At 39.3% G+C, this 15,287-nt stretch overlaps 1 protein-coding gene across 6 annotated transcripts in view; it reads right to left on the bottom strand.

The window, feature by feature from the left end:
- FERMT2 (FERM domain containing kindlin 2) overlaps window positions 1-15,287 on the bottom strand; it is a 101,815-nt gene that overhangs the window by 12,164 nt on the left and 74,364 nt on the right. For 4 of the 6 annotated variants that reach the window (XM_037901287.2, XM_037901285.2, XM_043548752.1 and 1 more), the window contains exons 5-10: window positions 9,688-9,720; window positions 8,794-9,019; window positions 8,590-8,692; window positions 8,066-8,173; window positions 4,229-4,363; window positions 1,782-1,831 (exon numbers count right to left, since the gene is read on the bottom strand). In XM_037901287.2, coding sequence (XP_037757215.1) covers window positions 1,782-1,831; window positions 4,229-4,363; window positions 8,066-8,173; window positions 8,590-8,692; window positions 8,794-9,019; window positions 9,688-9,720 — 655 coding nt within the window. The remainder of the gene's footprint in view (window positions 1-1,781; window positions 1,832-4,228; window positions 4,364-8,065; window positions 8,174-8,589; window positions 8,693-8,793; window positions 9,020-9,687; window positions 9,721-15,287) is intronic. The other 2 variants (XM_037901288.2, XM_037901290.2) reach the window with 1 other exon arrangement.

Here is a 15,287-nt window from a genome sequence, read left to right as displayed (position 1 = left end):
AATTAGTATAGCAACTTCTACACTCTAAAACATGCCCGAAGAATGCAAAGGACATGTCCCATCCAAGATTGGGCCAATTTATACACACAGTCATTTAAATGCATTTCTTATAACTTACTGCCTGGCCCCATTTTTAAAAAAAGTTCTCACAATACACTCTAGTCTCTTTATAGGTGAGTCGAGTCCTTTACAGTTAAGATATTCTCTTTAGGAAACCAGATGCCTATAAGAACACACCTTGGTTTCAATCTAGATCATCTGCTGCCTGTTGAGTAGTGGCAGCTTGAGCTGAAGCCATTCTCAGCACCTCAGACACACTTGGCTTTTTCTTTGGTAGAAGGCTAAAGAAACAGAACAAAGCCCCAGTTCGTCCAAACTGCAGCAACAGATGAAGCAGATGCTGTAGCTCAAGCAAAGACAAAGATGATGATTATAGCAAGGTCTGGAGAATTTAGGATCCTAGAGCACCCAGTGCTTTGCCTTATAGATTTTTTAGATTTGTTTAACCTTTCTGTATATTAAAAATTCAATTTAAATATTCACCTCCTCTTTCCTTAGGCACATGGATCCAAGAGAGTCTAGTGAGTCTAACACCTTCCAAAAGATAAATGATGTTAGTCCCACAACTCTAGTTAGCTAATCAGCTAGCTTCCCAAGTTATGCCTTTATTAACAATTAAGTATGTCAAACCGTATCAAAAACTAAGCCTCTCTCTTTTAAAAAGAATTCACACAGATGGATAGACACACTAGCTCTGAAACTGTGCTGTAGCAATCAAAATACACCACAGAGACCCAGACTGAGTCAGGTACTATAGCTAACCTGATAAATATGCCTTACAAGATGGACAAAAAAATTTTTTCAGTAAACAAATGACAGGCTACGGTTCAAGAAGACAAACCATTACAAAATAAAGGTTAATTACAACCCTGTTCTCATGCAGTTGCTTTTCTTCTGTTCCTAACCCATGAAGTCTCATTGAGATCTATGCACAGATTCCAGAACTTTCATCATCTCCCTAGCATGATGCACACAATTGCAAGAGATGCCCATGACTGCCAGAATATTAGTCAAGATTCAAACATGACTATTCCCAGTTTCCACATATCATGATCCAATTTATAACTAAAAAAAGCAGTACATGAGCCGGAAGAGCACTGCAGTTAACTCAGACCTGCTCCTTTTGGCAGCCAGAAGAGAACAGGCAGATTAGAAGGACACTTGTTTGTTATTCATCTAGTCTCTCAAACCAAGAAAAGCACTTGAGTAAGGTTTCTAGTTTCATGACACAGTTCTAATTTTAGGATTGCTTGATTAACTTCCTAGCATAACATAATATAAACATTTCAGCACCAGCTAATGGTGAAGAGTAGCGAAAGCATGTCCCCTCCCGCAACTCCGGAGGGGTATGGGTGGGAGGGTGGGGAGGGGCATGGAGCAATGAAATTCTTATACATCTGAAGAACTGAATCAGTGTACTAGAAAATGTAGTAAAGCTACAGCTGAGTCCTTTAAATAACGTTAAGTGGCCAGTGTATAGAATAGGTGCAAAACAAAGTGGAAACAAACAGGAAGTTTTAATATCTAGAGCACCAGGGTATTTTAGCTAGACTGCAACTATGAAGTCAATGTGTTAGAAGACATTTCACACGTCACACAAACCCAAGCAGTAGCATGCAGCGACGAATCCAGACAGCAGAGCAGAAAGGGAATTATGCAGTACTGTCATTAATTATTCATTGACATTAGTTTCACGAGCGCCTCTTCCCATCAGTACTTACTTGAACACTTTAATGTAGTCGGCAAGCTCAGGAATCGAAGTGATGTCACCCTGAAAATAAAACATCATTCATTTGATTTGTCTGCCAGATACAAGACTCAGTTCTAGGATGGGAGGATCCAAAAACAAGGCACTGGGGACAGTGATTCAGTTTATAGGACAATGCCACGCAATTTCCTCAGTTACGAGGGGGGAAAAGCTTGATAAAACTTCATTGTCAAATGTCAAGGGCTCACAGATCAGACTACTTTATTAGAATACAGTTTATTTCACAGACTGAGAAAGAGAAGAAAATTCACTCCAAAGAAGTGCTGTTTTGAAACTCTTTTCTCAACACACAAGTAGCAGGAGACAACTGACTCATTAATATAGGTTTTTAAAAGGTCCGTACTGCACTTGAAGTTCTGGAGTTGATTCTGCACACACACACACACACACACACCTGAAGTAGTGTAAGACTGGCCTGGTGTTTGAGAAGAAGCGCAGGTTCTTTACGACTTCACGGCTTTTCCCTTGAACCTGAGCCCCCCAAAAAGATGCTGCTTTAAAATATCACAGGGGGTTGTTTAATTGCTTCCCAATGGTCTAAAATGGCAATATCTTTCAGCATGGTCACACTGGACTATACTCCTAGAACAAATCTATGGATTTCAGAGTCACAAAAAAACAAACAAAAGATTCATCCCCGAGGTGGATACTGAAATGGACAGTCTCAACCAAATGTGCCATTTCTAAATTTCTTCATTCTTATCTGGCAGGGTAGGCTCCTCAATATGACATTTCGTGGCACTGAAATCTGAAGATTCCTCCTATTGAAAACTGTCTAGATCCTACATAAATAGTGGCTTTCCTTCTTCCCACTATACATCCATCAGAAGCAGTACAAGTTAATACTACTAAAGCTCGGTTATCAATAACGATATTTTAGCAAGCAAAAAATCCACATTAATTTCAAAGATACGCTATAAATAGTTTAAAAATATACTTAAGATGGCTGCTAAAAGAGAAAAACACCCGAATTTGAAGATTTTGGTCTTTTATGCCTTGAAAGGGTTAGAACATAAACAAGTGAATTCAGAGCCCGCATAAAGTGTGTGATGCTCCACTGACTGGATTTACTCCTCTGAATGAAGATACCGAAACCTTTCAAGGTTGGCATTTGGCCTTAACTCTTCTTTCACAGTTCTATTCTATTGAAGAGCCAAGTACTACAATAGTACTGTGTTTTAGAAGTTTTATAATTTGAAACTAGTCCTGGTTGACTAGGGCTCCTATGTGCTACGGTAATACAAACAAACGTGATATAGGAAAACAACCCTGAAATATATTAAGCTACTTAAGGCCAAGAACACTATCCAAATGATATTTTCACCATTACTTGTTATGAAAGTTACATGTGAAGAAACATGGTGGCTATTTTTGACACCGTAAAGCTTTGTCCACTAGTTAAGGAATAGTGGAAGAAAAACTAAATATATTCAGAACTGAAAAAAGAAAAAGGAGTACTAGTGGCACCTTAGAGACTAACCAATTTATTGGTTAGTCTCTAAGGTGCCACTAGTACTCCTTTTCTTTTTGCAAATACAGACTGATACGGCTGCTACTCTGAAACCATTCAGAACTGAGTATTTTCTAAGCAAGTACAAGAAACAGAAATTAGTGCATTTAATTTGAGTTCTCCTTAACACTGCTGTATTTCACATGTATAAGGGCTCAAGTTTTAGTGAGGCCATACTTCACCCAGTTTTCCAGCAGTGTAAGCTAAAGCTTAAGGAGGCCAGTGTGACTCACTTGTGGTCACAGAGGCAACCTGTGGTTCATACTAGATTGGAATCTAATAATCTTCATGCCTCACAGTTTGTTGCTATAGCCACAAATATATTGTATACTTCATTTCTACAGGAGGATCTTTATATGCTAGCTGATTGGGCAACATTATGGCAGGTAACATTCAGAGTAAAGGGATACATATTAGAACAAACAATTTGATCTACTGATACGTGTCAATGGGTTCTAAATTAACTGTAAATACTCAGGACAGAGAAAGGAGGTATCTGAACAGCTCAGTGAAATCATCTGCTCAATAACAGTGTTGGTCAAGGAATATTATATTGCATTAAGGGCTAGAGCACAATGCCAAAAATACTATCCCCGCTAGCGTGCCTTCATACTACACGGCAACCCTATGCTTAGTTCTAATCAACCCTTCTTATATCCAGTACAGCAGAAACAGTGTCCAGGGAAGGACAGCAAAAATGATCAGAGTAATGGAAAAGATTTCCACCTGAGGAGCGATTAAAAATATTAGGCCTATTTAGTGCAGAGAGGAGACAAATAAGAAGGGACCAAAGAAGGAAGGTTGCTTCATCAGCAAACTTACTACAGTACCACTTAAGTTTGCCTGATCACAAGCATTTATTTAAACTTTAAGAAGTCATTAACTCTTACCAGAATCGTTGATGTTTTACCACCTTCTAAAGTAATTTCCAAATCAGACAGGGCAGCGTCAACTTCGTCAACTTCTTTGTCACTGTTGTTCAAATGATTTTCTGATGACATGATTGATAGTTTGTTGATATGGTACTGAAACACAAGTTAGAGACCCTGTTGATTTTAAATACACTGTACTTTAACAGAATAATAGAACATCTATCTGACCGAGCAGAAATCTCACTATTGTCACATTCACTGTCACCCACTTAAATAGCTGTAAGGAAAAACCAAAAAGAAAACCATGGTACAATATGGTATCCCCCGGGATCACACTTTGAATGACCACAGCAACAACATTGGAGAAGAGGCTGGCAATCCATTTTAGATGAGTGCTATGCTGTTCTATATTAAAGTAACCAGAAGATAATACAGCTATAGTATTGCTCTATGCTCCCATTTAAAACATTATGGAAGTTTGTGCAATTGTGCTTGCAGTATAGACTCTACTGGGCAAACAATGGACTAGCCAGTTACAAGAACAGGCTACATTCTATCACCAATACAACAGAATTTATAAATGGAGGTCTGAAGCACAGAACTCATGGGTGGGATTTCTAAAGCATGCTCTGCATTGGCCTAGCTCAGCTCCCACTGCAGTCAATAGGAGATTTACCATTAACTTCAATGGGAGCAGAGTTAGGCCAATGCTAAGTGCTTTTGAAAATTCCACCTGAAGTGACTTGGCCAGGATCACAGGGAAAGCATGAGAGTCAGAAACTGAACCCAGATTTGAGTCTCAATCCAGGGCCTTAATCACAAACCCATCCTTCCCTACTCAGTTTAGAATACGTGAATGACATAGTTGGCTCTACACAGGTTTGGGTCCAGACAACATGGTTAACATGCGGCAGACGATGGCATAAAGCTCTTTCTGTAACCATAAAACATTTTGCTGTATGGTGCTAGTGAAACTAGTTTGGCTGATCCTCATCCCTTCTAGCTTTCCATGTGACAGAACATCTCAGAACGCACTGCTTCAAGTGATGCTGGTGCTGCTCTGTGAATTCTGGGAGCTCTATCTCCCAGGCAGCACGGAATGGCTACCAGATTGCTTGTCCTAGTTTATTCTGGGGAAAGCTCAACTCGACTGTATGATAAACTGTGAACGTGCAAGCCCAGCTGACATGTGACTGTTGTGAAAAGGCTGCTGTGCAGACACCTCAAACATGGCTTTTGTAATAGGGTCTGAGGAGTCTAGCGTGACCTAGTCACAAACCGGAGTTGTACTCAGGGTAGACATAGGCACATCTCAACTCTCGTTCTAGTCTTCTTTGGATTTTGCAGGACAGACAAAACCAAAAAACCCCAAACGACAACCTAATAATCTATTTTAGGCTACAACAAAGTTTACCCAGTTACTCATTCTATACCAGAAAGGTGCAATGGGAAATGCCAACTTGAAATGCAAATGGCTGGTCTTATCACATTATTACATCCTTCCCACACCAATATTGGGGCACAGGGTGGAAACTAGTCTCTTCCCTTCCTCTGTCACTTGCAGCTGCTTCCATCTGCTCTAGGGTGTTGGGAGATCAACTGTTCTGTCCTCCCTGCTAGGGTTCCTAGTTTTCTCTTCAGCATCCTCGTTTCTTCACATCAGTTGGTTTCCACTTGCCAGCCTCCTGGGGAATCTGTGGGTTGGCATCCACAGTGCATGCCTCAAATACATCCTGCAATTCCTGACGAGCTGATGGTTGGTGATTTCTCAGCTCTCTCCATTGGTGACTAAGTCTTTCCAACCAGTGCCCATCATCTTTTCTAGGCACTTATTTTCGAAGGCATCTAGTTCAGTGTCTAATATTTTGGTAGATCTCCAGCTCTCTCAGCCATATGCTAGCACTGAGATTATGTTTACATTAAAAATCCTCGGTTTTTTGTTTGAGCGCTGTATATCTTTGATTTCCATATCTCACGGAGTCTAATAAATGCTGGGGATGCCTTTCCCATCCTTGATGTCACTTCCTTCTTGAGGTCTCCATTAGTCAATATGATGCTGCCCAGGTATGTAAACTGTTCTACTTTCTTGATATATTTCTGTCTTCTACTTTGATATTACTGCTTGATGCCAGGGTTTCAAGGATGTTTGTTTTAGCATAACTAGTTTTGAGTCCTACTTGGCCTGGTATTTTTGCCATATCGTCTGTGTAATTTTTTGGGGGACGTCATTCAGTTGCACAATATCAGCAGCAAAGTCTAGGTCTTCTATGTATTTGCCATCTACCCACACTATACCAGTGTTTGTATTGCAAATACACTTCATTATAACAAATAAAATGGCTGGGATTGCCATTTCAGCAACTGCTACTATCTAAATTCCTTCTTTGTATTGCCTTGCAATAAAAGCAGCATTGTGCACATTCAGAAAAGTATTCATGCTCCTTAAAGACAGTGGCATAGAAACAACATTCAGATCTACAACAAATCTACAACACTAGAAGCAATTCTTCAAAGAAGTTAATGGATCAGCTACATTAGAGACCGCATCTCCAGCTATGGCGCTCCAAGAAGGTAGTGCGCCTCTGGGTCAATAAAGATCACAGAGTCCAGCCAAAAGCACACAAAGCATCTCAGCTGAGGGGATCTGGCTGTGGAATGAACTTCCAAAGGAGTACAGAAAAATCCAGAGTCTAACCAGCTTCAGGAAATGTTGCAAAATCTATTTGATAAACCTTTTTTTTTTATCATAAAGCAGAATGGCATTCATAGCATGATCTGCTCCCTCTTTTACCTCACCAGAAAAAACAAAACCAAAAAAACCTACACCCCCAAACAGAGCCTTCTATAACCTGAGGAAAAACGAGAGCCAGAAATTCCATGAAGTCCACTAGGGATTTTGCTACTGCCAATCTATTTTATGCAGCAGGCACTCAGGCACTAGGGTAATGGGCAGCAGTATAAAACCCTAAAATAGAAATGATCTTTCCGGGGGAGAGCTATTTTCTCTGGTGTTCATTCAATAAGTATTTTTGAAGGCAGAAACTTGTGACTAAGTATTATAATCCAGAGAAGATATAATTGCCACAGCAATACCACAATTAAATCTACAAAGCTGAAACTATTGATGTCACAGTGGATGTCAAACATCTTGCACCTTGGGTTGCTCTTATAGGAAAACTGGAGAACAAACTTTTACATTCTTGCTTTCTCTCTTTTTTTTTTTTCCCTTCAAAAATGACTGCTACGGGTTGAAATCCATACAGCTCCGGATCTGCTAGGCCAGAGATGTTTCTGTATGGTGGAGGAGAGAAGCAACCTGGCTGCCAGATATACTTGGGACCACCCTTAGACACAGTTTACAACCAGTCTTATGGAAATGAATCGTAAAAGCATTCACCACGTGTATTACCGATGCCAAATTTGCACATAATATTCTGCACAACAGATAAATAGTTCTGGGAAACCCACAGATCATCATCAGCTGTTCTAGGGGCAAAGAGCCAGAAACATACAGTTCAGTAACCTAATGTACTTATTTGTATTTTTTTTAAAGGCAAAAAAAAGTCAAGATAGATACACACATCTTTGGGGAAAATAATCTAAATTCCTTTTCATGTGAAGTAACAAGAAGCAAATATTTAAATTACCTAAAAAGTTTAAGTAAACACTAGAGAATAGGAAACAAGCCAAGTTTCACTAGAACAGAAAGTTCAGCTTCCTGACAAAGATAAAGCAAGGCTTTTATTGAACTAGTTGAAGGGCATTTTAGTTTCAATCCACCCCTTGATTTAAAGCCTACAGAAGGCTACAAAATTGCAATGGAGTTCAATTAAAAAAAAAGGGTCAGTCTCTTACCTGTAACGCTGCAAACATCATCATTTCTTCTTCCGTACATTCTATTTCTTCTAAAAGAATAGCCCATTTAGATTGCTCATAAAGCTGGTTGATTCTGATTGCATCGTACTGTAGTGAAACACAAACACACACCACACACACATAAAGCACCTGCAAAAGAAGGCCTGGGGCCCTTTACACTTCAAACATATCTAATTAAAAGAGAACAAACATCACTAGACTTATTTTTACATCCAAATTTCTACTTGAAATTTAAATGCTAAACCACTTCGACATTGAAACAACCAGAATTCCCTTAACAGAGGTTCAGGCAACCACCTGCTTTTATTCATTTAGCAGAGTCTTGATGTGTAAACAAACAGATACACTGTATTTATCATTTGAAAGACACAGGATCGCATTTTCACAGATGGGCAGCTGAGCAGGAGCCCATACAAATGGGCGTGCAGGCATTCTGAGTGCAGACACTGATCTCCACTTTTTGAACGTTTGGCCATATGTACAAGACAGAAATAACTCAGTACCTTTGGATTCAAGTCAAAAAAGTTGTAGTACTTGAACCGGAGCAGTAAGGCCTCATTTTCTTTCACATCTTGTTCCATGAGCGATCTTGACGAATCCAGCCATCTGCAAGTTGTCAACAATAGATAACAAAAAAGGGTCTGGTTGAGACTTTGTAACCATTTTAACAATGCAGTTTAAGTTTTTAATATATGTCTTTAACTCACCCTTGGTTGATCTTAGCTTTATCAAGAAGTGCTTGTGGCTTGTACATTTTTGCTAAGATTTCTGGGGATGTAATTGGCTGGCTGACAGCAAGTATACCAGGATTCCCTTCTGATAAAGCACTATCTCCAAACCAAGCAGAAGTTGGAGACAGAGGGCTTCCATCGTGAGAATCATAGGTGGGTGTCATTGTTTTGCTATAAAGTCCCGGACTTGAATATATGCTTCCTAACAGAACAGGAACAAACATGTGAAGTCAGCTTGTGTTCAAATTCTGTACACTCGATGCAAAACAAATACAGTAAATAGATTTTAAAAATCCTGAGACTTAAAAAGAACAAAAAACAAAAAACGGACACTGCAATGCTTGTTTTCCTATGAAAAGCTAACCTATTTTAACTATCCTTGATAAACAAGACAGACCAAAAGTTCACTTTACATTTAACCCATGTGAAAATACTCAGAAATCCACCCTTAGAGGTATGAACTGTGCCTTCTTATGTTTCTACAGCACCTAGCACATTGGGGGTATTACTGCAGACAATAAAAGTAGAAAGAAAAGGAGTACTTGTGGCACCTTAGAGACTAACCAGTTTATTTGAGCATGAGCTTTCGTGAGCTACAGCTCACTTCATCGGATGCATCCGATGAAGTGAGCTGTAGCTCACGAAAGCTCATGCTCAAATAAACTTGTTAGTCTCTAAGGTGCCACAAGTACTCCTTTTCTTTTTACGAATACAGACTAACACGGCTGTTACTCTGAAACCTGTCAATAAAAGTAGATAATCTGTTGCTTATGCATTTTGAAAGTCAAAGTTTAGAAGAGCAGGAAAATAAGGAGACAGCCAAAGAAATCACAGGGGACAGGGACAAAAGTCTAATGAGGTGGGGCTCACCTTTCACTGGGCCGATGTAAAGAACATCAGTGCCTACAGAGAAGGAAAGAAAGGAAGTGAGAAGGCAAGAGGGAGACAATGAGAGAAGTCAGAAACAAAAAGGGACAGATGAAGAAAAACATGCACAACTGTAAAAGACTTAGAATATTTTGGTTACATTATGTCATATTTGTTTGTTTTCGCAAGTTGGACTTGAAACCAAAACTACCCTGTTTAAACCATGCCCTAATTAAGTCAATTTTGACAGCCTCCATACATGTGAGATGTATCAGTAAGAGTAGCTGTTGCTATCTACTGACTGAACTTTATGAAATGTGCTGCTTACTCTTCAGAACAGCGTGTGGTCGCCTAGCCTTAAGACCTGCCTTTTAAAAATAGCTGATAATTATTCCATTGAGTCTGGTAAATTTTTCAAGCCCACAAATTCTATTTGAGGGAAGTTTTCAATAACCCTGGGAGTGGTGTATGGGTCATTCACCAGTTTGGATATTTTGACTCCTCACCTCTGTGTAACAAATTATGAAAAAGTCTGTTAGGCCTGATCATCACTTGCTCTCTTCAGCGGTGACCACTTTTCCCACTGTGTATATTTGTATTGCACATTGGAACAAAGGTGTAAACTTGAGAATGATATAGTTAAACAGATTTGTCTTAGAACTAGAGAAGATGTGGTGAACTGGAAATACAAAAAGGTTTTTTTTTTTTTTTTAAATTTATTTATTTATTAATAAAATGGCTTTGATTATACCCCAATGGCCTGGATTCTCTGAACTCCTTATTGACAATCTGAACAGTTTATTTAACTGCTGAGACACCGGGAGTTAAGATTTCTTAACATGACTGCAAATTGCCTTGCCTCTTTACTGCACTTAATGCTGGCGAGAGTCCAGCTACCCAGATGCAAAGCAGGTTCTGTTTAGTAGTTTTCAAGATACTTGTGTTGCCACAGTGTGATCTGATCATCTCAGCTGTTTTTGAAAGGGAAGAAATATGCAGTTGATCTGTATTCTGTGTGTCTCTCCAACTCTTGGCATATCTCAAAAAAGCAGAATTTTAAATAAAACCAACAGGTCACTCTGTAAAGGCTGCTTATTTTCACTTGAAAATGTGCAAGTCAGATTATATGTGCATTAAGTGGTGTGTGTGTGTGTGTAAAAATATTCTTCCAAAGTGTGTAGTACTTGGCAGGTTTGAGCTCAGCATGAAAGCTGCTCTATAACAATTAGACTTTTCAGCCAAGTCCCAGCACGAGCAGAGAGAAATTGAGTCTTTTGGTTCAACTATTTGACTTAAGACTCCTGGTTCTTGCAGAACTTTCAACAGTACATGGAAGGGTTTTCTCTCACTGTGTGTTCAGGCAAACCTGATACTTGGATAAAAAATACTCTCTCCTTATTGTCATTCTAGAGAATGTTAATAAATAAATGGCTAATGTTTTGGCAGGCTGGCTTTCATCAGGGCACACAGACCAAATGAAGTCCCAACTTCAGAGTATTATTTATGGTGAAATTACAGTCATCAATCCTCAGGGGGTTTATTTGGGAAAAAAAAAGTATCTCCTTCTTAAAGGGTGACAAAGGGTAGAATTTAAGCGTCAGCTTAAGCAGCTCCCTGAAAAGTTAATTAAATAACAAAAAAACCCAAAACATTCCTACCTGTTTAAAAGCAGTATGTTAGGGTACAGAGGTTACTTTACTCATTTATTTTGTGAGTTAGGGGAGGGAGAATTTTTGCAAGGTGGAGATGGATGGTAAAAGGGCAAGAGTGAAGAAATGAAAGGAGAGATGAGAGATTGGGTTTGTATTAAAACAACGTCTATTTCAGTCTTCAGTTAGGCCATTAATTCATATTGCAAAATGCTTTTCTCAATTCAAAGCAGTTGGTCCAGAATTCTTTAAAAAGCTATTGTGTGTACTCCAAATCCAGCTGTCACAGTACTGTCCTTTCTTTAATTCACCAGTGTAAAATAGCTGCTCTTCAGAATAAACTTTTCTTACTTAAGATATGCAACTGGCCCCTATGTCAGATTCAGTGGGGGAAAAATGGTGGTTTTTCTTTTAAAAAGGAAACAAAGTTTTCTAGCTCACAAGGGTGCAAAGGAAAGATTCCAAATGTGAAAAGGAGGAAACTGATGTAGAGCTGGCTTCCTAAGTCTGCAGATATCTGGAAATAACGGAGAAGTAAACAGTCTACATTTCTCTCACTGGAGGTATTCCTTTTAATTATCACACTAAGACCCAGACTTTCAAAACTGAGGTACAACAACTACACACTTAATGAGTATTATTACAATTGTGTCTGCAAATCAGGCAAATGAGTTTGACATTGCTTTAGTATAAATAAAATATATTTTCAACGTCTTGTACCCACTGGACAGCTCTACATCGGCGCAGCTGCACCAATGTAGCTGTACCACTGTAGCGCGTCTGGTGAAGATGCTCTATGCCGACGGGAGAGTGTTCTCCCGTAAGCAGAACTACTCCATCTCTGTGAGAGGCGGAAAGGTATCTTGGAGTGAGAGCGTCTCCCGCCAACATAGCACCGGTGTGGACAGTGCTTAGATAGCTGTAACTTGCATCGCTCTGGGGGCTGTTCTTTTTTCAAACCTGAGTGATGCAAGTTAAAATCGACTTAAGCAGTAATATAGATCTGCCCACTGTTTTTCTTCTCTGAGGATTAAATTCCATTATTAGCTCTTCATTGCTTCTGTACAGATAGCCAGTGGTCATTTTCTCAGTTCACTGTTTTTCATGCCTTCTTTTAAAAGTATTACTATTGTGAAATGGAAGTGCAATGTAGTTACTTTTGTAAGGCTACACTGGTGCCCTAGGCACTCAATTAAACCAGACTCAAAGTGCTTCTATGGTCAGAAGAATGACTGTGTAAAATCAGTGCCATTTAATTCAGCAGATCCACACCCTGTACTCAGTCACATCCCCTTGATTTCTGTCACACATACATCCTAACTACTACTATCCGTGCAGGGGAGGAGATCCTGCTACAGCAGAGTAAGCCAGATTCTTTTCATGCCTGCAAAAGCCATGGACTTCATTGGGATCAAATACAGGCCAACACTCACCTCTGGAGAAAATCACACCCTAAAATGTATCTCAAGCAATCAGTTCTCTGCTGCTCTTAGAAAACTATTCCCAATCTAAAGCCTTGCCTTTACTAGGAAAAGAGGTGTGACTTAACACATCCTAAAACTCTAGTGTAGACAAGGCAGTTTGTTAGTTTTAATACGTTAGCTGGCTGAAAGAAACTATAATGGGGAGTTCAGGTTTACCTTGACCAACTACTACAAATTAAAGCTACAAACTTTTGTTGTTTACACTAGGATATTGTTCACCATGTGCTAAAAATACACCTTTTTAAAATACAACGCAATCAGGTTTACACATTTGTTCCAATGTGCAATACAAATACACACAACAGGAAGAGTGCTTACTGCTGGAGCCAATGTGTGCAGTTATTCATCAGATTGCTGCCTAAGAGGCAAGCCTTGTGCTCATCTTCCATGCCCGCAGAAAAAGCGGGAAGGGAGGAAGAGCCTTGAGAGTAGAGCTGTACGTGGAGTGGGATACTGTTGGATACTGGGAACCTGCATAGGAGATTTACACTCAAAGCTTGCTACAGAATCGCAGCTCCTCGGTGATCCTTTCTCAAAAGGCTCCTAGAATGGAGAAGGACCAGGGCATCAAAAGTTATGTGGAAAAGCTGGCAGCATCCCTTGTTGGAACTGCAAACAAACAGTGAGAAAAGCAGCTACTGCAGCCTCAAGGTAGTAACAGCAGCTGCGGTACAGCTCTATGCCACACCGGAGCCTAGGGGATGATTGCATTCCTTTTCTCCCTAGCTCAGAACCTGGGTGGGGACACCATCTGCCCTTAAGGGATTACAGTATATATATAAAATTGCATCCACACGCACGGGCAAGGACACACACACAGAAACTCATTCAGGTTGCTAAGTCAAGCACTCAAATAGTAGAAAAAACAATTAAATTTTTCTGTGCAAACTATTTCCCAGACTCCTTGTTGTTTTTGTGGATACAGACTAACATGGCTACCCCCTGATACTTAACTATTTCACTATTTTCTCCTGCCTCCATACATCTCTGCCTCCTGCTGAATCCATGTTTAAACAGAAAAATTAGAATGACAAATGTGAATGATAAATGGGAACTGTTTAAGAACATTTTGCTAGGTGCCCAGAAAACATCTTGGCTAAGGGAAGCGAGAGCAGCAATAATACAAATTATATCTGTAAGACACACACAAAAAAAGGGTGGGTGGGTGAATTTGATCGCAATTAATATAAATTAGAAGTTAGAAATTATAGAAAATTGTTAAGGGGTACAAAAGAACACAGAAAATCTATGGCCAGTAGAGTTAAGGACAGTAAGAAAGAGGTGGGGTTTTTTTGCTTTTGTTTGGTTGTTTTTTTTTAAAAGCACAAGGGGAACAAAAGGAACCCTGAGAATGGCACTGGTCCATTATTAGATGGAAATGGTAGAGCTATTGATAATAATGCAGAAAAGGCGAAGGGTTCAATAAATATTTTTGTTTTGAATTTGGAAAAAAGCCAGATGTACCTGCCACGATAAAATATTTTCCATTCCAACTGTAACGAACGAGGATGTTAAATAGCAGCTACCAAAGTTAGACATCTTTAAGTCACCAAATTTGGATAACTTGCATCCAAGAGTTTTAAAGGAGCTAGCCAAGAAACTCTGTGGACCATTAATGTTAATTTTCAGTAAGTCTTGCAATACTAGGGAAGCTCGAAAGGACTGAAAAAGCTAATGTTGTACCAATATTTTAAAAGGATAAATGGGATGACCTGGGTAATTATAAATAAAGAATTAGAAGAGGATAATATAATTAGAGCCAATCAACATGAGTTTATGTAAAACAGATCTTGTCAAACTATCATTTTGATAGGATTACAAGTTTGGTTGATGTTATACTTAAGACTTCTACAAGGCATTTGATTTGGTTCTGCACAACATTTTGATTAAGAAACTATAACATAAAAAGTCAGCATAGCACAGACGTCTCAAAATGTAATTATAAATAAGGAATCATCAAATGGGTGTGTTTCTCTGGAAGTCCCATACGGATCAGTTCGCGGCCCTATGTTATTTAATATTTTTATTAATGACCTGGAAGAAAACAAAATCAATAATAAAGTTGCAGATGACACAGATTGTGGGAGTGGTAAATAATGAAGACGACATGTCACTGATAAAGAGTAATCTGGATTGCGTGGCAAACTGGGTATAATCCAACAATATACGCATTTCAATGTTGCCATAATGTAAGGTCATACATCGAGGAACAAACAAACAATGAAGCCATACAAAGGAGGAGAGGGGTCCTATCCTGGAAAGCAGTGACTCTGAAAAAGACGTAGGGATCACTGTGAATACCTAGCTAACCATGGGCTTCCAGTGCGACACTGTGGTCAGAAGGGCTAATGCAATCCTTGGATGCATAAACAGGGGAATTTCAAATAGGAGTATGGAGGTTATATTACTTCTGTCTCCAGATCAGGGTCTGAATAGTGGGCAGTAAATAAGGAATTCACAGACTCGGATT

This window comes from Chelonia mydas, chromosome 6 (assembly GCF_015237465.2).
Source record: "Chelonia mydas isolate rCheMyd1 chromosome 6, rCheMyd1.pri.v2, whole genome shotgun sequence".
NCBI classification, from domain to species: domain Eukaryota; kingdom Metazoa; phylum Chordata; order Testudines; family Cheloniidae; genus Chelonia; species Chelonia mydas.
This window is presented reverse-complemented; position numbering and strand designations above follow the sequence as displayed.